General features: G+C 48.1%; 1 protein-coding gene across 11 annotated transcripts in view; it reads left to right on the plus strand.

The window, feature by feature from the left end:
* The first annotated feature begins 6 nt into the window (after nucleotides 1–6).
* Nucleotides 7–23,417, plus strand: part of NDE1 (nudE neurodevelopment protein 1) — a 44,193-nt gene continuing 20,782 nt past the window's right edge. For 9 of the 11 annotated variants that reach the window (XR_003912222.1, XR_003912225.1, XR_003912226.1 and 6 more), the window contains exons 1-7: nucleotides 7–21; nucleotides 7,506–7,631; nucleotides 7,761–7,820; nucleotides 8,825–8,978; nucleotides 14,964–15,112; nucleotides 20,609–20,745; nucleotides 22,221–22,400. Coding sequence is in view for 4 of the 11 variants with exons in the window: in XM_029948926.1 (XP_029804786.1) it covers nucleotides 7,549–7,631; nucleotides 7,761–7,820; nucleotides 8,825–8,978; nucleotides 14,964–15,112; nucleotides 20,609–20,745; nucleotides 22,221–22,400 (763 nt within the window). In the remaining 7 variants the exon portion in view is untranslated. Of the gene's footprint in view, nucleotides 22–5,223; nucleotides 5,243–7,505; nucleotides 7,632–7,760; nucleotides 7,821–8,824; nucleotides 8,979–14,963; nucleotides 15,113–20,608; nucleotides 20,746–22,220; nucleotides 22,401–23,417 lie in introns of those variants that run through there. The other 2 variants (XM_029948927.1, XM_029948928.1) reach the window with 2 other exon arrangements.

The following is a 23,417-nucleotide window of genomic DNA, read 5'->3' on the forward strand; positions in this document are numbered from 1 at the left end:
GTCCTTGCGGACCAAGCCCGGGTAAGTTGGGGGCGGCGGTGGCCTGGGGTGGGGGCCGTCGCCGCCGCCACCGTCGGGAAACTCTTAAGCCTGCCCTGGCGTCTGCCGCGCTCTCGGGACTCTTCGGAGCCGCTTTGCAGGGAACCTGCCGCGCCCCTTGCTTGCGCGTCGCTTCCCGGCCACCCTCCCTCCGCGGGTCCCGGACCCTGGGCTCAGAAGTCCCGCTCTCTGGAGCCTCCTTTGCTAACTTTGTGCCTTCCCACCCTTGCGTCCTCGGCGCCCAGCTCCTCGCCTCTGCCAACTTTCTTTCTCTTCTAGCGCTGTCCTGGCTCCGACCTGCTGCCCTTCTCAGGCCTTCTGTCCTCCTCGTCCCCAGCCCCGGTTGCCCGAATCCTCTGCCCTCCAACCCTCCTCCCACCCCCACCTTAGGCTGCCCTCTTGGACTCTCCTATTCTCGCTTTTCTGTTTTCGGCCTCCTCTCAGTCGGCCTACCCCCCAACACCTCCTTTCTTCCTGCTGCCCCAAACTCTCCCTCTTTCTCTTCCCTCCCGCACCGCCCCCCACTTCTCGTCCACTGCCCCGTGCTACTTCCACCCTCCTTGCAGGCCCCTTTCCAAAACCTCCCCCCTCCTTGGCATCTCCCTGCCTTGGGGAGCGTGTTTGGAACAGCCTCCTTCCCTCTGCGTTTCTCAGATCTCTACTGCGGGAAGGTTCAGATTTCCCCTGACAGCACTTTGGGGAAGGATTGGATAAAGGATGAAAACGCTTATTCTACAGTTTGAATGCGGTAGTGGGGCTTACCTGCCTCTCCGAGGTCATGGGAAATCCCGCCATCACCTTGGGAAGCCACCTTATCTTCTCCAGTCATCTAAGGGTCTCTGCCTCCTCAGGATCTGAGCTTCCCTGATTTCTTTGTCCAGGGTTTGTTACCAGGTCGTGCCTCTTTCTACTTTTAGCCTCCAGGCCCCTTTTAACTTAGAGATTTGTCATATTCTATGCTAGTTTTGTCTCTGTATCCTTGGATAGGATGGCATTTTAGGACACAGGGAGGGTGCTTCGAAGAGCAGCTAGATCTCCGTGACTCCCAGAGCCACTTATCTGACCCCACCACCACCCTGGTATTCAATCAGGATTGAAATTTAAGTCTTTCCTCTTCGGGTGTCCCTCGTGTAGGATTAGATCCCCAACGTCTCAGAGACCTCTGATTGGCATATTTTATCCTCTTGCTTCGGATATTAGTTTCTTAACTTGGTTTATTCTGTTAGGCTGTTATTTTTGTTTCCAAAGTGTGTTCTTTTGCGTTAGAATGTGGGAGCCCAGGGAGATTACACTTACTGCTTACCTTAGGAGATAATTTCCTAACATGAGTGGGCCTGCATACAGAAGGTTTGTGTCGGCAGCTAGTGCTGTGTTTGCACCTAGTACTGACATGGGTGCTTTGTCTCTGCCCGTCCCAGCAGCGCCTGGCACTTAGTAGGTGTTTGGAAACGTTTGAGAAGGGATGAGAGAAGCCACAGCAGGCATGTTGAGTCAATAGAATAAAATTATCCTAGAACAATAGCCGTTCTATTTTTTTTCCCAGAGGCAATATATGCTTACTGTAAAAATCAGGGTATCTGGTAGCGTGTCAGGCACAAGCTCTGATCTCTGTGCCTTATTTACCCCCATCTGGTACTCGCTTCCGACCCTTTTCTCTTCCTGTATGCAGAGAGAGCAAGCTACATTTACAAACAAAATTGGGACCCTTTCTTCACATAGCAAGAACTTTCTTCCATATTAGCCCGGACGATTCTTAACAACTGCGTGATTTTTCAGGCCGTCCCCTGTTGACGGTTAAGGGTCTCCAATTTTCCACATCAGTGGGTCATGGCGTGAACCTTGTGTGTATGTCCTTGCATGCCTGTCTAAGTCTTCTTGTAGGAAGATCATTATAGACTCTGAAAGCGCAGAGACAGAAGCCCAACTTGCTGACTCTTGACTGGTGTTGCAGGAGTGATACCACTTCTGCGACACGCAGAGCCTGCGTCACCCCCCCAGAAGCTATGGCAGTGTCTTTGCCTCCCTGCCTTTCCCTTCGGCCCTTCAGTGTGTTTGGATTGGGAAAGATTGAGGTCGGGGTGGAGAAGGGTGGTGAGCTCATTCTTGATAGTTTAGACATGTGTTTTGCCCCTGACCAGCTGTGCTGGCTTGCTTTGCTGAGTAGGAGAGCCAAGGGAGTGTGCTTTGTGTTTTCCAGGGTTTTGAAATCAAAGGTGTGTGTGTGTCCAGTGTGTTTTCAGTCTTTTCTGTTAAGTCTAATCGTGGAAAGCTTTTTTTTTTTTTTTTAAAGCTTGCAGTCACATGTGTAGAAAGAATAGATGTAAGGTATGCCAAGTAGGGAATATATGGTTTTTGAGCTTCTTGCTCCCAGCTTTTTCCTCCGTGGATGCTGTCACATGTATGTTTGAGGGGCCCATTAGGTTTGTCCACAGAGCTGCTGGGACACGGTGGCATGATGGCATGTTCGGAGCACAAGCCAGGAGGCAGAATGCCCGCAAAAGAAAGAAATGACGGCAGCACTCTCGTTTTTTAAGATAGTGACTACAGAATTGTATATACTGAGACCCCGCGTTAACACCTGCTTGTCACAGTACCTTTTAAAAGACTGAGGGCCAGGTGAAAGGGGTGATTCTGACCTCTGATTAGTCTCTCTGCAACCCCAAGGAGATCTGGAACTTGGATTCAAAGATAACTCCCTCTCCCAAGTTGCACTTGGGTTTGGGGTGCCTCTGCCATTCGCTCGCACCTGCAGAGACAGCCAAGGTGTGCCGTGTCTCTGCTCCAGCTCCTTCTAAGAACCCAAGTGACTGTCTTGCTTACTCTTGCAGTCGAACGGCTTAAAGAGGATAAAGTTGAAGATAACTCACTAGACGCCCAGCACACGGCTCCGAGAAGCTGGTGATACAGTTCAGGAAATCGTGCCGGGGGAAGGAAATCTTTCCGAGTCCTCTTCCCTGCTCCCTGTGGCAGAGTGATGCACATTAGAACTGTGAGACGTTTCCAAAAGCACACATTTTTAGGTTGCTATTGCACAGCAAAGTGAAGTTTGGCTGTTACTTCTTTGTCTAGAACATATTTTTCCTCTTCCCGAAGGATTGCTGTTGCAGTGCCGGGGTTTCTGGTTAAAATGCCAGGCCTGTGGCTTTGGTCCGTGAGTTGAATTAGTTACAGATTTTGCAGGCTCTGACAGGAGCTCGGGTCTCTGCTTAGTGGTCCCCGCCCCCACCCTGAAGACCGGTACCTGGGGGCTCAGTTGGTTTGAACGGCTGGCTGACTTCGCCTCAGGTTATGATCTTGCAGTTGTGGGGTTCGAGCCCCGCGTCGGGCTCTGCTGACAGCTCAGAGCCTGGAGCCTGCTTCAGATTCTGTGTCACCCTCTCTCTCTGCCCCTCCCCTGTTGAGGCTCTGTCTCTCTCTAAAAAAGAAATAAAACATTAAAAAAACAAACCCAGAGCTTTCCCATCAGCATGGCTGTTATTAGAGCCTCTCTTGCAGTGGAAGGGCTTCTTAAAACATCTCAAAGTCCTTTCTTTCCTGAGGATTCAGTTTTAGTCCTCACTTGCCAGGGTAAGTGTTTTAGGAAGCTTTTTTTTCCTAAACTCCTCTGTCATAAGGATGCAGGATGGAGGTTATACTCCTCACTTAACCTGGGGGGGTGGTTTCTGATGTGGTATCTTCCCCAGCCCCTCCCACGAACAAGACGCCACTCAGGTGCTGCGGGGGGGGGGGGGGCTTTCCCCATACTAACAAGTGTCGTAGAGATGGACAGATGTCAACTATAAACTAGTCGTCGGAGCTTTCTGGCCTCCTGCGTTTCCTTAACCTGACGTCCCCTTCCTGCCAGCATCATTTCGCAAGCAATTATTGAGTGTCTGGTGTGTGCCAGGCACTGTTCCAGGCATTGGAATAAAAAAGCAAGACAGAGAAGGCCCCTGAGCTCAACAACTGACATTCCAGTGGGGGAAGATGAACAAAAACAAAACTCAAAATGGTGAAATAAGGCAGAGATTAATACAGGAGAGAAGGGCTGGAGGGGGTATTAGGTGGGATATTAAAATAAGGTCTCTTGGGGTGAGTCGTTTCAGTTCGATCTGAATGACAAGGACACCTGGGCATAGATCTGAGGGAGAGGCATTCCAGGCAGAGAACAGCAAGGGCAAAGGCCCTGAGGTGGGAGCAAGCTTGGTCTGTTCAAGGAACAGAAAGAAAGCAGTGTGGCTTGAACATAAACTAATGATGGCGGTCTGGGGTAGAGAATGTTTAGAGAAGTAGGCAAGGACTAAGTACACTGAATATTGGACATGATATTTTTCCAAACGGCAGGAAAAGTCAGTCTAAATCCATTGTTCCTTATCCCTCACTTTCTCACCCTATTACACAGAATCCTGAATGCCATGCATTCGAGACTGTCCTCAATAAGATAATCAGTGGTCACACAGTACTCAGTCACATGGGCTTTTGACACTGTGGGCACTGGTTTGGTGACGTGGTATTAGATGAGACCTAGGCTTGTTAGAGCTTAAGGCTCCAGCAGGGAGTACCTACCAGACCTACCAGACCAGACCTGTTAATTTCTGTTACTTACACTCTAGCTGCTCTATCCTTTTTACTCTCCGCGAAGGAGATCTTTGGCTACCTAGCCTTCATTAGGGGTCTTGTGAAAGCAATCCAGCCCTAACTGGTATATTCAAGAAAGGGAGTTGGTTATCTGTCATACCCTTACATCAGGTGTGACTGGATCCAGGTGTTCGAATGATCTCATCGGGGCCCAGTGTCGCCACCCCTTGCCTTGGCTTGCCTCTGCTTTGGCTTCATTCTCTGGCGGACTCCTCCCTTGTGATGGAGGACTGAGCAGGGACAACTCCAGGCCTACTTCCTACCGCCTCACTCTAGTGGAAAGAGTTTCTTTTTTTCTCCCAGCTTTATGGAGATATAATTGACACCTAACATTGTGTTAGTTTAAGGTACAGAGCATGATGGTTTGGTTTGGGGTTTGTTTTTGTTTTTTTAAGTTTGTTTATTTTGAGAGAGAAAGATGGAGAAAGAGAGAATCCTAGACAGGCTCCGTACTGTTAGTGTGAAGCTCAACTCAAGGCTCAAAACCACCAACCATGAGATCATGACCTGAGCCAAAACCAAGAGTCGGATGCTTAACCCACTGAGCCACCCAGGTGCCCCTGTTGCAGCTGATTATCACAATAAGGTTAGTTAACACTCCCAAAGAGTGTGTTTCTTTTTTTTAATTAAAAAAAGTTTTTTTCTGTCTTTATTTTGAGAGACAGAGAGCAAGTGGGGGAGGGGCAGAGAGAGAGAGGGTGACACAGAATCTGAAGCAGGCTCTGATCTGTCAGCACAGAGCCCGATGCAGAACTTGAACCCACAGATTGTGATATCATGACCTGAGCCAAAGTTGGATGCTTAACCGACTGAGCCACCCAGGCGCCCCCAAAGAGTGTCTATCTTGATGGCTCTGCAAAAGCCCTGGGCCTAGACACTGATTGGCCCTGCTTGGGTTAGGCCCATCCCTGTCATTGACTCAGTTTGGGTTAGGCCCACCCCTGTCATTGGCTCAGCATAGATTAGGCCCCCTCGGGGCCAGTTACCCTGCTGGAGGCATCCATCCCATCCTGTGCCTCCTCCTGGATGCTGATGCTGATGTCAGTCTAGTACATCTGAATCACTCTGGAATGAGTGTAGGGTTGGTGTCTCCAAGATAAAGGTGTTGTTCCAGAAATATGAAAGGAAAAATGATGGACTGGAAAAAAACAAAACAAAACCCAAAAACCAACGAATGAAGAGCTTTCTGTTCTATCCAGCTTCTGGGCTTCCATCAAGCTTTCAGAGAAACTCTGTTCCCCAAGAGGGGGTGGGGGTGGGGAACATGGCATGCTGTCCCTGGATTAGAGAGAGATGAGGAAGCAGTTGTGAATATTGGTATTAAATATACTTAGCAGTATGTGCTGCACTCCAATAGAAGTATAATTGTTTGATTTTTTTTTTAATCAGGGATCCAGAAATTGGAAATTTTGTCCATGTCAACACTAACATGTTTAGCTGAATGATTCATATTTGTACTCAAAAACACAGCTCGCTGTGTCTTGCAGAGAGAGGGGTTGCATTCATTCTTTGGTCCTTTAAGGACACACACCAGGCTGTAAGCTCCCTTGAGGGTAGGAAGGGACCTTGGAGACCTCTCATTCGGATTCCTGATGAGCTTTTTGACAAGTTCAGAGCCTTAAGTAAGTTTGAAGAATAAGCCGTTACAAGGAGAGGCTCTGTCATCAAGGGGATCTGTGACCGGACGGCGGTTCAGGAAGATCTGTCCCCAGCCTATCCTGGATGTCTCCAAGTCCTCAGAGCGGGGGCCCCGTTCCCACCGGGGGCCCTCCAGCTCCCCTCCCGTTCCTCTTAAACCCACTTCTCCAAAATTCCCTCGACTTCCTCTTCTGTACCTCCTGGTAACTCCGCCCAGTTTATTGCCCCTCCCTCCTCCACAGTGCGGAAACCACTCTTGGCCACGTCACCGGTGACGGACATTTCTTTTGCGACGTCTCTTGGACACCTTCCAGTCCTTATCGTCTCTGTTGCATTGTGGATCCTGTGGAACATTCCCTTCTTCAGCCTTGACCTGATCTGCTCCCCGGACTGCTCACTGTCTGGTTCTTGCCTTTTTGCTTCTCCTCTGTCACCTTCGATTGCTGTTTCTTTCTTCGCCTACCAGGCAAACGTTGGCATTCCTCAGAGTTCCATAAATAGTCCTCCCTAGGTTCTCTGGCAGCTCCTCACAGGATAAAGAAGCAGCTACAGGCTCAGGACTCTTAAATTTGTATCAGCCCAGCGTTCACCCCCGAGTCTCAGATCGACTGTTGCTTCTCGATGTTTCACAGGCTTCTCAAACCAGAAACGTCCCAAACTGGGCTCCCTATTCTCCTCTTATTCCTTATCTCTGGTGACGGGGATGGTGGTGGCACCGGGTATCTGAACTAGAACCCTGGAGAGGTCCTCATCTCCTTCTTTTCCCCTCGCCCCTCCTCGAATGAAATAAATACAATTCTGGTAGTTTTATCTATTTGTGGAATATTTCCTGTGGGTGGGCTGGATTTTGTCTGGCTTGGGTGTCAAGTTTTGGCACTGTTTTATCATTTAGCCCAACAGAAAATTCAGGAGTTGTTGTTTTTTTGTTTTTTTGTTTTTTCCCATTAAAGATCAGCTATTGGGGTAAGCCTCCAGCTTCGGCTCAGGTCGTGATCTCATGGCTAGTGAGTTCGAGCCCCGTGTCAGGCTCTGTGCTGACAGCTCAGAGCCTGGAGCCTGCTTCAGATTCTGTGTGTCTCCTTCTCTCTCTGCTCCTCCCCCATGCTCGCTCGCTTGCTTTCTCTCTCAAAAATAAACAAACATTAAAAAGAATTATAAAGATCCGCTCTTGAACCAGATATGGGAATAATTACAAAGCTTTTCTCTTCTAGACAACATGCCCCAAGAAGAGTGACCCCTTCCTCTGTTTCCACAATGGAGGACTCGGGAAAGACGTTCAGCTCTGAGGAGGAAGAAGCAAGCTACTGGAAAGATCTGGCTATGACCTACAAGCAGAGGTCAGTCTTCCTAAGGCCACCTTGCTTATTCTCCCCATCACCGGGGCAGCAGCCCTCAATTTGGGGGCCTCTTAGGCGACAAGCGCTACAAAGGACTTGACACATTCTCTCTGTTATATCTCCAAACAGCCCCGTGAGGAAACAGTTGTCCCCCCATTTTACAGATGAGGAAACTGACCCTCAGGGAAGGCAAGTAACTTGTCCACCAAGGCCACACAGCCAGTAAGGAGCGGCCCTGGGATGTGAGCACCAACCCTTTGGTCCTAAGCAAACTGCTCGTGCTCCTTCCCAGCTGATTTTCCTGCGGGGCTCGGTCCGTTCCGGACGCCTTAGCTGGTCAGCCGCCGCCGTGTGTGAGGAACGAACTTCTCCCTGTGTCTAACAAATAGCGTTGTTGCAGATTTTAAATTCGAAAGTAGTGGCTCGATGCCCGAATTTGGGAGGAGACTGTTCAGCATTGCTTCCTTTTATTTCTCATGGACTCTTAACACTCTTCGTGTGGAGGTCTTACTCTAGTCGCTCCAATTTCCTTATTAAAAAAAATTTTTTTTAATGTTTATTTACATTTGAGAGAGAAAGTAGGGGAGGGGCAGAGGGAGAGGGAGACACAGAATCCGAAGCAGGCTCCAGGCTCTGAGCTGTCAGCACAGAGCCCGATGGGGGGCTCGAACCCACCAATGTGAGATCATGACCTGAGCCCAAGTTGGACACTTAACCAACTGAGCCACCAGGTGCCCCAAATTTCCTTATTTTTGATTTGACCTAGAGATAATTCTGGCTTAACATTTATTAAAAAAAAAAAAAAGCTTTGACTTTTAAGGATTAAACAGCTGGAATTGGGTGTGTGAGGTGGGAAAAGTGAGCACCTAGGTCCAGTTTTCACTTAAAACTAAACCTGCAGAGGATGTCCAGTCCCACGAATATTTACTATATGCTGAGTTAAAAAACAATATGTTGAATGAATGAGTGAAGAATGAATTGACTTTGGAGCCGGGCACACCTGGGTGCAGGCCTGGGTTCACACCTTGCGCCAAGTCACATGACTGGTCTCAGCCTTACGTTACCTGTGAAGTGAGGCTGCTGATCGTGTCCACCTCAGAAGGCCGTTGAATAAAGAGAGCTGATCCATGCATAACCCTCAGCAGCCGTACGCGCTCAATCCGCGACCCCCTGACAGCCTGGGAATTTTCTAGGGCAGAGAACACGCAGGAGGAGCTCCGAGAGTTCCAGGAGGGGAGCCGTGAATATGAAGCCGAGCTGGAGACGCAGCTGCAGCAGATTGAAACCAGGAACAGGGACCTCCTGTCCGAAAATAATCGCCTTCGCCTGGAGTTGGAAACCATCAAGGTGAGAGAAAATAGGCAGCAGGTGTAGGCAGGCTTCCGGGTGTGTGCCTGGACCCGGAGCCCTGCAGTGCGAGGGGCTCGCTCCCGCCCCTAGGCCTGCTGGGAGGATGTGGTGGTTGAACTCTTGTTTGCCCTTGATGGGAGGAGATCTGTGGGAGCAAGTGACACATCTGTCCCCATGGCCCGTTCTTGGGTGTCTGCCATAGTCCCACAGCGTGCGAAAGACGACGGTTTTAGAGTGTGGCCTGTCACCAGATTTTCTGGTCATGATGTTATACAAGGTTTGGAGGTATGGTAGCCCCCACCCAGCTGTTGACATTTATGTTTAATATAAATATTTTTATTTTATTTATTTTTTTGCCAAAGTAGATGATGCATATTTATTTAAATTAAAAAAATTTTTTTAATGTTTATTTTTGAGAGAGAGAGACAATGTGAGCAGGGGCAGGGGAGGGGCAGGGAGAAAGGAAGCCACAAACTCCAAAACAGGCTCTAGGCTCTGAGCTGTCTGCACAGAGCCCAGTGTGGGGCTTGAACCCATGAACTGCAAGATCATGACTGCTTAACTGACTGAGCCACCCAGGCACCCCATGGGCTTTTTTTTCCCTTCCAAATTTATTTATTTTGAGAGAGAGAACAGGGAAGGGGCAGAAAGAGGGAGAGAGAGAATCCCAAGCAGGCCCCACACCGTCGGCACAGATGCAGGGCTTGATCCCATGACAGTGAGATCAGGGCCTGAGCTAAAATCAAGAGTCTCACACTTTACCAACTGAGCCACCAGGCACCCCACAGTGTAGGATGTTTAACAGCATCTCTGATCTCCACCCAGTGGATGTCAGTGGCTCTTTCTTCCCCAGGTTACGACACCTAAAAATATAATCAGACGTAGCCACGTATCTGGAAAGCCAGTGGTCTAAAGGGTGAAGACTACCTTTTGGACCTTCTGTAGGGCTTAGTGGATAATCTCTAACGCCGTGGCCTGGAGACTGCAGCCATCAGCCCTCGCTGCCAGGCAGGGTCACCCGGCACGCTTCCTAAGTATCAGGCCTGAACCCCCCCTCGCCCCCCCTACCATGAGGCTCCTGGTCTCAGTCAGTCTGTGGCTAGGTACACAGGCATGTCTGCATGTCTTCTTTTTTAATTTTTTTAAAATGTTTTATTTATTTTTGAGAGAGAGAGAGAGAGAGAGAGACACCACATGAGCAGGGGAGGGTCAAAGAGAGAGGGAGAAGCAGAATCTGAAGACCTGCTCCAGGCTCTGAGCTTGCTGTCAGCACAGGGCCCGATGTGGGGCTCGAACCCATGAACCGTGAGATCATGATCTGAGCCCAAGTCAGATGCTTAACTGACTGAGCCACTCAGGCGCCCCATATTTTTGTTTGTTTGTTTAAAGCTCCCCATGTAAATTTTGGTGAGCTGCCAGGGGAGGTGTGGATAGTGGAAGGAGAGCTGTTCCAGCCTTCCGGAAGCTTTGTGGGGAAGACAAAGCTAATCCCACAGAGCACTTAGGACAAAGATGGTCGGTTACACAGTACTGACCGAGAGAGCCTTCAGAGAGAAAAGTCTGTATGCGATGGAGATAGCGTCACAGAGGTGCAGGGAGGGATCTGAGCTGGGTTTGAAGGTGAGAGGGGGTGTGGGTGTGGCCAGCAGATTGGGGCAGAGGGGGTTCATGAGTGACTCTGGACGTTGCACAGACACTGACAAGTACGGATGTCACGCAGACCTGGGAATCCTGGCTTTATTAGTGCATGGGGAAAAGAGGGGCCAACAAATGGATTGGGGAGTGAGGGGTGGGCAGAGGCAGAGGAAAGACCCCCAAGTTCTCAGAAGCTGAGAGGCAGAATGCAGGCTTTTACACTGTGGACCGCAGACCCCAGCTGGCCAGCTACACATCTATCTGGCACACGCATGTGTTTTGCTTAGCCTTCCGTGGTTATTTTTTTTTATTTTTTTTAAATATTTTTAAAATTTATTTTTGAGAGACAGAGACAGCATGAGCTGGGGAGGGTCAGAGAGAATGGGAGACATAGAATCTGAAGCAGGCTCCAGGCTCTGAGCTAGCCACCAGCACAGAGCCCGACGTGGGGCCCAAACCCACGAACCGTGAGATCATGACCCGAGCTGAAGCCGGACGCTTAACTGACTGAGCTACCCAGGCGCCCCCGTGGTTTTTTATTCAACATGTTACGAAAGCTTCCAAGCACCCAGCCAGGTGGAAGGAATTTCCCAGTGCGTACCTGTAGGTGTATCCACCACCTAGGCTCTACCAGTAACCTTCATTGTACATGATTTTATATTACCTATCTATCCATCCATCAGTCTACTTTTCTGATGAATTTCAAAGTGACTTGCAGGGGCGCCTGGGTGGCTCAGTCCGCTGAGTGTCCGACTTCAGCTCAGGTCACGATCTCATGGTTTGTGAGTTTGAGCCCTGCGTCAGGCTCTGTGCCAACAGCTCAGAGCCTGGAGCCTGGTTCAGATTCTACGTCTCCTTCTTTCTCTGCCCCTCCCCTGTTTGCACTCTGTCTCTCTCTCTCTCTCAAAAATAAAAACATTAAAAAAAAAAATTTACAGACATCTGTTTACTTTGCTGTAAATACTTCAGTGTGCTCTTGTTAAGTAGGGTTGAGGTTTTGTTTATAGTTCATACCTTTGATAGTAAAACTTAGATCTTTCATGTTTTTAAATATTTGACACCAGTATTCAAGGTTGTGCAGCTTCCTCTAAAAGTCTGGGTTTCTGACTTCCTTTGAGGATCCGCAGATTGGGCCATACCAGGCCTGCATTCTTTCACACCAGCAAAAAGCCAGTAGTGGTGGTGTGGTCACCAGTCCCTCCCAGTCCCCACTACTGTCCCCCACCTCTGCCTCTGACACTGAGGGACGAGTGTCCCTTGCTTTATCCCTACACCTGGCCCACACAACTCATAACAGCCTGACCCCTACAGGCATGAGTATTTGACCCCTGCCATGGGCGCTGAGTTGGATGATAGCTCTTAACCCGAAGCGGGCCCAGGGATGGGAAGGTAAATGGAAGGAAGATCAGGCAGCGATATAAATGATAGTTGGGAGGGGGAATGAGGCCCTCCACGAAGGCAGACCAACACTGAGCAACCGTGAAGTAATTGCTTCAGGACTGAGCCCTTGAACCTGCAGAAGACCTTTTTATGACAGCCGCATGACAGGTGCATGAGGCAAGGGGCATAGAGCAGGAGAAGATATAGAGCTTGGAGAAAGCGTACCTGCCTTGGGGCATCTGGCTGGCTCAGTCGGTAGAGCGTGTGACTTTTTTTTTTTCTTATTTATTTTTGAGAGAGAGAGAGAGAGAGAGAGAGAGAGATCAGGCTCTGCACTGTCAGCACAAAGCCCAATGTGGGGCTTGAACTCAACCATGAGATCACAACCAGAGCGGAAACTGAGTCAGACGCTTAACTGACTGAGCCCCCCAAGCACCCTGAGCATGCGACTCTTGATCTTGGAGTTGTGACTTCGAACCCCACGTTGGGTGTAGAGATTACTTTAAGAAATAAATAAATAACTGCCACCAGCAAATATTTGTCCATCACCTAAGGGGAATGTATTCAGCTGTGTCAGGCTCCTTGCCAACTGGCTATTCATCACAAGTTGAATGAAAAGGCCTGTAAGGGATCAAACAGAGCATCTGTTGATGCCTGCCATCAGCTGACGGCTTCCAATAATTAGCCCCAAATGAAAGCGCAACATTTAGCAACAGCTTTTCATGTCCGCCAAGTTCAAAGGATATCATTTGAATCTGAATGCTGGTGGAGGAGCCCGTTAACCGCTTTTTCTTGAACCTGTGTTTGAATTGAGGTTAATGACCTAGGATCCCACGCCTTCCTGGTTTATTTGGAGATGCACCCAAAGAAAGGGTGTGAGGCGTCGGGGCTCTGTCTGCCCCTCCTGCACTGCTTCCTCTGCTGCGGCCAGGAAACAGGGCACCGGCCAGGAAACAGAGTATCCGAGGGGACCGAACAGCGTGAGGATGTGGAATGCCCTCCCTGCCCCTACCCTGTAAATAATCTGCTTGTTCTGTGGGAGCTCGCCTTTCACAGGGCTCCCGCCATGCCTCTGTGGCCAAGGCACCATTATGTCATTCTAGCAACGCCTTTGTTGACTCCGTTGAGTGAAGAAGAAGGGTTTACTGTTCAGACTTTCTGGTTCGACTTTGGGCCTATCCTTTGGGAAGTGTTTTCTTCTGTGTGTAGATGAAGGGAAGGCAGTAAGGGTGTTTGGTGAAGGAAGGTCACTTGAGAGAGGAGCCAGAGCAGAGTGTGTGTGTACGTGTGTGTGTGAACGTGCATGTGTGGACAGTACCCATGTGACCTGTAATGAAATGGTTGAGGGCACTTGAGCACAGTTGTTTTTTCTTAATTTTTAAAAATTGTTTACTATCTTGAGAGAGTGTGTGAGCAGGGGAGGGAGAGAGAGGGGAAGACACAGAATCCATAGCAGGCTACAAGCTGTCAGCGCAGAGCTGGACATGGGGCTCGAACCCACGGACCATGAGATGATGACTGAGCTGAAGTGGGATGCTCAACCGACTGACCTACCCAGGTGCCCCTAGCACAGTTGTTTTAAAACACAAGCCCTGGGTTGCCTGGATGGCTCAGTTGGTTAAGCATCTGACTTTGGCTCAGGTGTGATCTTGCAGTTGGTGAGTTCAACCCTATGTTGGGCTCTTTGCTGACAGCTAGAGCCTAGAGCTTGCTTCAGATTCTTTGACTCCCTCTCTCTTGGGTCCTACCCGCTCATGCTCTCTTTCTCTCACTTAAAAATAATTAAACATTTAAAAAAAAGAAAGGAAAAGCACAAGCCCCAGTGGATCAGATTGGATCTAGGCTCAGGCATTTGCTACCAGTTGACTTTGGGCTAATGAAGTAGTCTCCATTCACATCTCTGAAATGACATTTAGTGAGGCAACATAAGCACAGTCCTGAGCCCACAGGCTGGCCCACAGTGAGCATGCAGTAAATGTTAGCTTTTGCCAATTGGACAGCAACAGGTCATTAAGTCATTTGATTATCCCCTTCCTTGGAAAGCCTTGGTCAAATCACACTAAGCTACTTGTGGTGATTAGCAACAGGTTGTGGGATTTTTTTTTTTTATTTGCTTCCTCCTTCCCTTCCTTCCTTCGTTTCCTCCCTCCCTTCCTTCCTTCTTTCCCTTCTTCCCTGAAAGGTCCCCAAATCCCTTCTAATCCCCCACATACTACAGGGGGAGTGTCCTGGATCACAAAGTTAGAACAGTTATCAAATGAAGTACATGGTTTTCTGCTCTTATTACGAGGCACCAGCAACCAAAGCCATGGTGATTCCTGCTATGTGATCTGGGGACGTCACATGGAGTGGATTGGTATGGCCCTGTGGACAATGCTTGGAGACATTCATGTGGTTTTCTGTGGCTGTGTGGATGCCTTGAGCAAAACGATTGCTTTGAAGATTGTTGGGGCTTCTTACCCAGTGGCTGCAGGGATCAAGTTTGGGAGGGGGCGGGGTGCCAGGTGCTCGTGGGCTGGGAGGCAGGAAGTACGTGGTACCTAACAGCTCTGGGTGGTGGCCCCTGTTCTCACCATCTGCCCTTCCTTGCTTCAGAGTCTATGTCTGTGGAGAGAAGGTTCTGCTGACTGAGGTTAGGCTTGTACCCTGGGCGGTGGTGGGTGGCCGCGAGGATGTCTGTAGCCTCCTTAGAGTGATATGAAGACTGTTCCCATAAAGATCCTATACTAAGGGCGGTGGGGGGGGGGGGGGGTAAATCCCTTAAAGGAATCAGGGCTCTGATGGGGTATGCCCACGGGGAGGAATGGATGGATGCTCACAAGTTGAAAACAACAGCCCTCATTACAACAGGAGTGTGCATAATCCAGGAGTAATTCTCCGTATTCTAAGGCACTGCCAGGGAGGGGAGATAAACATAGATTACCAGAAATCTTAAACCACACACTCCGTGTCTCTTCTGACCTGCAGGACAAGTTTGAAACGCAACACTCCGAAGGCTACCGGCAGATCTCAGCCTTGGAGGACGACCTCGCCCAGACCAAAGCAATTAAGGATCAACTTCAGAAATACATCAGGGAGCTGGAGCAAGCAAACGACGACTTGGAAAGAGCAAAACGGTATGTCAGGAAGGAGAAAACAGGTTTGGGAGTCTTACCTCTCTGCCCTTGGCTCCCAGCACCTGGGTACCAAGTACCATGTTGAATATAGAAGATTCAGCCATGACCCAAGCCAAGCCAACAGGACCTTTTAGGAAACGGACAGTGCACAAAAAAGTGCAACTTAATTACCGCAGTTAGTGCTGCAAGTCCAAGGTGCAAGGAGGGCACGTGACCGGATACCTAAGTTTGGCCGTTGGTGAGGGATGTTAGACAAGGCTTCCCAATGGAAGTGGCAGTTAGGCTAAGACCAGGGGGAAGAGTATGACGTGAGAACATTCTAGGCAGAATGATAAACATGTACTAATTACTGCACTGAGGTAAGCATGTTCAAAGAACAGTATTTCTTTGTAAATGTTTATTTTTAAGAGAGGGTGAGCGGAGGAGGGGTAGCCAGAGGGGGACAGGAGATCCTTCAGGGGCCTCCATGCCTGCTGCGGGGCTTGAAAACGAACCGTGAGATCATGACCCAAGCCGAAGCCAGACGCTTAGCCGACTGAGCCACCTGGGCACCCCCAAAGAACAGTATTTCATAAACTAACATTCTGTGGTTGAGCAGAATGCTACCAATAATAACTAACATTTACTGAATAACTACTCTGTGCCAGGGCCCCCACTTTTTTTTAACGGGAACACTTTAAAAATGAGGTATAATCTGTATGCAGTGGCATGCACAGATTGTAAGCCTAAATTCCCATCAGTTTGGGCAGATTGCATATACGTTCACGTGACCCATACTCTTCGTAAGGGGAAGCTTTGCCCCTCACAGACCTCTGCATGACTTTGTGGCACTTGCTGCAGGACCACGACATACATGTCACTATAGTCACTGAAGCACTCACGTAAATGCAACCGCCTTGCAACCTTACAGCTTGATTTTTATCACCCTTGGATTTTAGGCTTTACTTGTAGTACTATTGAGCCTACAAATGCTGTAGATTTTGCAATACGTGGCTATCATTTTTGTTTTAAAAGCCCAAGTGTGTTTTATTTAAAAACATTATTTTAATGTTTGTTTATTTTTGAGAGAGAGAGAGAGTGAGCGAGCGAGCATGAGCAGGGGAGGGGCAGAGAGAGAGGGAGACACAGAATCTGAAGCAGGTTGTAGGCTCAAAGCTGTCAGCACAGAGCCCGATGCAGGGCTTGAACTCAAAGATCACAAGATAGGACCTGAGCCAAAGTCGGACGCTTAACTAACTGAGCCACCCAGGCGCCCCTAAAAAGCCAAGTATATTTTAAAGAAATTAAGAGAGTAAAAAGGTAGCCTTTTATATTTATCCACATATATACCATTTCGGGTTCATTCCTTCCTGAGGATCTGGGTTTCCCTCTGGTATCCCTTCTGCTTGAAGAACTTCCCTTAGGATTTCTTATAGCAAGAGTCTGCCGACAATAAGGTCTCCTTGTTTTAGTTTATCTCAAAGTTTCTTTTGCCTTCCCTCTTTTTCTTTTTATAAGATTATTTATTTATTTTAGACAGATAGAGAGTAGGGAGAGAAAAGGAGAGAGAATCCCAAGCAGGGCTTGAATTCATGAACCATGAGATCATGACCTGAGCCGAAGTCGGATGCTTAACTGACTGAGTCCCCCAGGCTCCCCTGCCTTCATTCTTGAAGGTCGTGTCCACTGGATGTACACAGTTGTTTTTACATTTTCTTTCATTGGGTTCTTCTTTTACTGTCTTCTGTTTTCCTTGCTTCAGGTCAGAAGTTAGTGGTCATTTGGTCACTCCAAAGTATATAATGTGGTTTTTTTTCCTGGCTGCTCTCAGATTTTTCTCTTAATTTTTTTGTTTGCAGCAGTTTGATTATGATGTGCCTGAGTTTTATATACGTGTATCTTTATTTTAAGTGTTGGATTTAACCAGAATTTTTTTTTTAATTTTCTTAAGTAATTCTCTATACCCAACCAACGAGCCTGAGATCAGGAGTTGGATGTTCTTTGACCAAGCCAGCCAGGCACCCCTTTGTGTATTTATCCTGGGCTTCTTTAGTCTGCAAGTTTCTCTTTTGACAACTTTAACTTTGGTCATGATTTCTCAGAGATCTTCTTCTGTCCTGGGACCCCAACTATACATGCACACAGGTCTCTGAGGCTCTGGTCCTTTTGTTTCTTTATTTTTCCTCTAATATTTTTTCTTTTGGTTCTTCAAACTGGATAATTTCTATTGATCTAGTTTCAAGTTCACTGCATCTTTCTCTTCAGTCTACTGATAAGCCAATTCCAGTAGTGTTTTTACAGATTATATTTTTGGTTCTAGAATTTCCTTTACAAAAAAAGAATAATTTCCATTTCTCTACTGTGGCTTCTCTTTATATCCTTGAGCATAGCTACAATAGCTAAAGTCTTTGCGTTTTTTTTTTTTTTTTTTCCAAATTCTAATATGCAGGTTACCTGAATGCTGATTTCCTGATTTCCACTGCTTGCATTTTCTCCTGAGTTTGGGGTCTTTTTTTTTTTTTTGGTCTTCACATGTTGAGTAATTTTGAAATCTGGTCATTATGGATGATGTGTTGCAGGAACTCTGGGTTCTGTGTTTGGTTTTTTTTATTTTTTGGTCTGTTAACTAGGTTGGACTAATACTCCACTCTTTTCACCCTTATGACCAGTAGCTAAAATCTGTTTTTATTCTTTTTATTCTTATTTATTTATTTATTTATTTACTTACTTATTTATTTATTTATTTTGAGACCATCCATGAGAGCAGGGGAGGGGCAGGGGGGAGGAAGAGGATCTGAAGTGGGCTCTATGCAGACAGCAGAGAGCCTGATGAGGGGCTTGAACCTGTGAACCATGAAATCATGACTTGAGGCAAAGTCAGATGCTCCACTGACCGAGCCACCCAAGCATCCCCGTGGGACTGTTTTAGCATGAGCCGGCTGCTACAAGTATGCTATGCACATGCGTGGTCCTGGGGCTAGCCAGAGATGTGGGAAGAGAATTTGGAACTCCCATGTGGTGGTGGATTTCTATCACTGGAGCTGTAGGCAAAAAACTCACAAAGATGCAAAATTCACCCATATTTCTTTGATCAAAGCCAGTCACGTGGCCCAAGTCAAGAGCTGCAAAAGGACATTCCACTCACAGGCCGTGGCAAGGATGTGGCTGCAGGAAGGGAGGGAAGATTGGGACCAGTAAGCAGTCTTCCATGAAGATAGTACATTCATGTGGCTTGAAAATAATATACAAAGGGTAGAGTGTTTTATGCAAATTCAGGCAAATCAAATTAGAAATTGGTATTATCCCTGCCCTCCTCCCTGGCAGCATCCTATACACACTGGTGTACATCTTCTTTCACAGAACAGTAGATCCTGGAGATCTTTCTGTATCGGGACACAGAGCATTCTTTGTTCTTTCTTCCCCCCAAGTGCATAATATCCTATTGTATGGTTGGTATTGCTGAATACATAATAATTTATTTGTCCAGTGCCCTGTGGATGGACAGCTCCTACATTTGCATTCCTGTGCAGTGATCAGCACTGTCCGATGAGTGATCAACACTGCCCGCACAGATGTCTATCTGGAGAATTAAATCCCCAGAAGGGATGTTGCAGGGTCAAGGGATAGAGGCGTACGTGATTCTGATAGTTGCTGCCCATTTTCTCTCTCTATAGTTGTCTCGCTTCACATCCCCAGCGACAGTGTGTGTCAGCCCTCTTTTCCACACAGCTTCCCCGACAGAGTGGTTTTCCAGCTTCCGATTTCTCCGAGTCTCGTCAGTGACCAGTGGACACGTTTCGGAATTATGCGTGACATCGGTTCCTTTTCATATATTTAAGAACTATTTTTATTTCTATTTCTGTGAACTTTGCCTTTTTTTTTTTTTAACTTGAGTTGCTGGTTGTTTTCCATTTCTAGGAGAGTTTTTAATATATTTGTGATGTGAATTGAAAATATTTAGGGGCGCCTGGGTGGCTAGGTCAGTGAAGCATCCAGCTTCGGCTCAAGTCATGATCTCATGGTTCAAGAGGTTGAGCCCTGCATCGGGCTCTGTGCTGACCGCTCAGAGCCTGGACGGAGTCTGCTTCAGATTCTGTCTGTCTCTCTCTCTCTCTCTCTCTCTCTCTCTCTCTTTTTCTGTCCTTCCCCTGCTCATGCTCCGTCCCCTTCTGTCTCTCTCTCAAAAATAAACATTTAAAAAAAGAAAGTGTTAGTTCGAGCCCCGCGTCAGGCTCTGTGCTGACAGCTAGCTCAGAGCCTGGAGCTGCTTCCAGTTCTGTGTCTCCTTCTCTCTCTGCCCCTCCCCCTCTCATGCTCTGTCTCTCTCTGTATCAAGAATGAATAAAACATTAAAAAAATAAATAAAGTATTTAGAATTTGTCCCTTGTCTTCCAGCTCTGTCTGTTGTTTAGGTTACTGTCAAGTTACTTGATCGCTCTGTATTCCAGTTCAGAAGTCACAGAAGAAGGGCCTGCTGCACTCCAGGGTTTATAAAGCAATTAGCCTGTGTGTGTTTTGTTTTCTTTTACACTTATTTATGTGTATATATATTTTTTAATGAAAGAGGCACTGAATTCACATTTCTGCCAAATGCTGAGTATTTGGTTGTTCACATCAGATGAGGTACAGATGAAGCCCCATTCATTATTATAGAATGAATAAAGTTCTTGAATTCTGAAGTTTTATATATAAAAAACCTTGGGGCGCCCGGGTGTCTCAGTCGGTTGAGCGTGTGGCTCTTGATTTTGGCTCAGGCAGTAATTGCAGAGTCATGGAATGGAGCCCTGTGTTGGGCTCTGTGCTGAGTGTGGACCCTGCTTGGGATTCTCTCTCTTTCCCTCTGTCCCTTTCCCTTGCTTGCACTCTCTCTTTAAAAAAAAAAAAAAATTAAAAAATTAAAAAAACCTTAAAAACAGCAGTTTTATTTTGGTAGGATATTCTGAATACTGATTCGCATGGTGAGTCTCCAGGAGAAGATGGACTTTACTACTCTTGGCATTTGAACCCTATACATTGTCGTAAATAAGGCGCTGGCTCGTTGTTAAGTGTTATATGGACATTTTTTTTTTAATGTTTATTTTCGAGTGAGAGACAGACAGACCTTGAGCAGGGGAGGGGCAGAGAGAGAGAGGGAGACGCAGAATCTGAAGCAGGTTCTAGCCTCTGAGCTGTCAGCACAGAACCCAACACAGGACTTGAACTCACAGACCACAGGATCATGACATGAGCCGAAGTTGGACGCTTAACCAACGGAGCCACCCAGGTGTCCCTGGACATTTCTCATTTAATCCTCAGGACAGCTTTGTGTCCCTCAGGAGCTAGGATGAGTCTCACTCTGTGGGGGAAGGGCCTGGGTCCCAGAAGTGAAGATGCTTGCTCAGGTCTGTGGTGTCCAGGCAGTGCCTGTGGGTGGGACTCATGCTCTTTGCGTCTGACCTTTGCCATCCCCAGGGTCTGTAGGCACCAAATGGACGCCACCGTGTGCTCTCTGGGACAGCTTTGCTTTTCTCTTACCAGGGCCACAATCATGTCTCTGGAAGACTTTGAGCAGCGTTTGAATCAAGCCATTGAAAGAAATGCCTTCCTGGAGAGTGAACTTGATGAGAAGGAGAATCTTCTGGAATCTGTTCAGCGACTGAAAGATGAAGCCAGAGGTCAGGAAGACTTGGCTTTGTTCTATGTGCCCTCGCCGGTGCTGTCCCCTCTCCCTGCCTGGGAACGGCTTCTCCTGTAGCACTGCCCAGTGTTTGCTGGAAATCCGTGATCTAGTCAGAGTGTGGAGAACCACACTTGACAGGCTTTAGCCTTGGCCCCCACCCCATGGCGAGAACTGCAGGATGACTGACCCTGTGAAGACCCCTTGTGGGTATTTGCGCCACTGCTGGCTTTTGGTTCAGTAGGAGTATAAGAGGTTTTTTAAAAAATTTTTTTTAATGTTTTTATTTATTTTTGAGAAAGAGAGAGACAGAGCATGAACAGGGGAGGGGCAGAGAGAAAAGAGACCCAGAATCTGAAGCAGGCTCCAGGCTCTGAGCTATCAGCACAGAGCCCAATGCAGGGCTCGAACCCATGAACCGTGAGATCATGACCTGAGTCGAAGTCGGACGCTCAACCAACTGAGCCCCCAGGGCGCCCCGGAGTGTAAGGGTTTTGTGGGGAGAAAAGTGTTGCTGATGGACTTGCTAGCGAGCCCGTTGCTGCTGTGGCCCAGTGGCAGCTAGTGCACGTGGCCTATGGCTCTGACTTCCCATCAGCCTCTGCTCTGAGGAAGTTTGCAGTTCTAGGGGTAGATCTGGGTCCAGAAGAACTTCTCGAACATCTCAATTAATTGTTCATAACACGAATTTAGTTTCTAACGTAGAGCCAGGAGATGGGGGATTACAAACAAAAAACCCTTAAGTTTGAAAGGCAGTTGTGAAGTAGTTAAATAAATGACAGATTCATTTTATTTTATGGAATGTTCAACAGTTGTTAAAACACATAAAGTATTGCTGTGAATATAGTTACATTAAGATCTCCTGTTGAAGAACGTTGTCAGAAACAGTAAATGTGCTGCTGTTTATACTTAATAAGAATTATTCCTCTCACATGCCTAATAGATAATATAGAAACTGTCTGAAAATGCAGAGAAGAACAGGTGGAAAAGCTCTCCCTCGTGTTACAGTGATTATAAGTGAGGAGGTGCATTTGGGGATTGATTGGGACAGCGTATTTTCACTTAGCATTCTCTGTTCCCTGTGGCGCTGGAGATGTTTTGAAACAAGAAAAGCATTAGTGTGTCTCTCAGTGCCGTCGTTTTTCAAAATGCTTAAACCTTTTTGTTTTCGTTTTGTCTTTGTTTTTAATTAGGCTCCACGTCCAACGTGGGGCCTGAACTTACAACCCCAAGATTAGAATCACACATTCTACCGACCGAGCCAGCCAGGCGCCCCTAAACCTCTTCATTTTTCTTAAAAATCATGGAGTTCACAAGCCTGCTGGCAAGGTCCTGTGGGTGTCACTCCCCCAAGGGTTTCCGCCGTGCATTTTCATGCTGGTGCTGCTTCGCCCTGACCGGTGTCACTGTCAACCCTCCCTCTCCCCCGTCACCTGAAGCGAGGGCTTACCGTGCACCCTTGTCCGGGCTCAGATCTGCGGCAGGAATTGGCTGTACAGCAGAAGCAGGAGAAGCCCAGGACGCCCATGCCCAGCGTGGTGGAGGCCGACAGGACAGACATAGCTGTGCAAGCCACCGGCTCCGTGCCGTCCACTCCCGTGGCCCATCGAGGACCCGGCGCCAGCCTTAACACCCCAGGGACCTTCAGACGTGGTAAGGGATGGTGGCCGGAGGATGTGCTTTGCTTCGCCAGGCTTTCCCAGGGGGAGGGTGCCACGTGGAGGAGGTGCCGCGTGTGGGGGGGTGGCAGGTGGGGGACAGTGCTGGCTGTGCTTCAGGGAGCCAGCTGGGGTGCTTGCGAGGGCGGAGCTTGGACACAAGGGGGAAGAGCTCCGGTGTGAGGCAGTAGGGAGCGGTGGAGTCTGTGATGAGCAGGAAAATGGAAGCTTCTTCCCAGGGGCAGCAGCCGCTCGGCTCCCACCCCATGAAATGGGGGCCCTGCAGTAGCAGACATTTCTGGTCTTCATCAGAAGCCAGAAATCCTCTTGTTGAACATGAACTCTCCTCAATTAACATTCCAATAACCGGATAAGAAATTGACACAGCATTTTGTGGGTTTAGTGATACGTGCATCTATGATTGGAGCCAGTGTAACCTGGGCTGTGTGGTAAAAAAGCAAACAAACAGAGATTAGAGTTTCTACCCCTGCTGCTCTGCTGATTCATAGAGGCTGTTATTGAACCACTTAATAGCAAATAACAGTAGACAGTGAGTGCTCCGTGCATGCTAGCTAGCCGCTGTGCTTAAAGGGCTTTGCATATGTGTGACCTCCCTAGGAGGTCCTACCTCCTAAGGAGAGTAGCTTGCCTCAAGTCATACGGGTGGCAGTTAGCAGAGTTGGGATTCAGACTCAGGCCAGCTTACTCCTGGGCTCAACTATCAGTTCTTGCCATATCCCTAAGCTTGTCCCTGGGGATGAAGAGGCTGGTGAGATTTCCAGAATCCCCGAGTAGAGCAGTGTTTTCTGGCTTTAGTATGCACATGAGCCAGCGGGGCATCTTGTTCAAATGCACCTGAGATTTCAGCGGGTCCCAGCAGAGCCCGAGACCCTGCATCCTAAGCAGCACCCTGGCGCCGCTGGTGCCGCTGGTCTCTGGCTCCTGCTAGGACGAGAGAGGCTGCAGGGAGTTAGGACCCTGCAAATGGGGTTTGCTCACACGCTGTCCAAGT

The sequence above is a fragment of the Suricata suricatta genome, chromosome 8 (assembly GCF_006229205.1).
Source record: "Suricata suricatta isolate VVHF042 chromosome 8, meerkat_22Aug2017_6uvM2_HiC, whole genome shotgun sequence".
In the NCBI taxonomy this organism is placed as follows: domain Eukaryota; kingdom Metazoa; phylum Chordata; class Mammalia; order Carnivora; family Herpestidae; genus Suricata; species Suricata suricatta.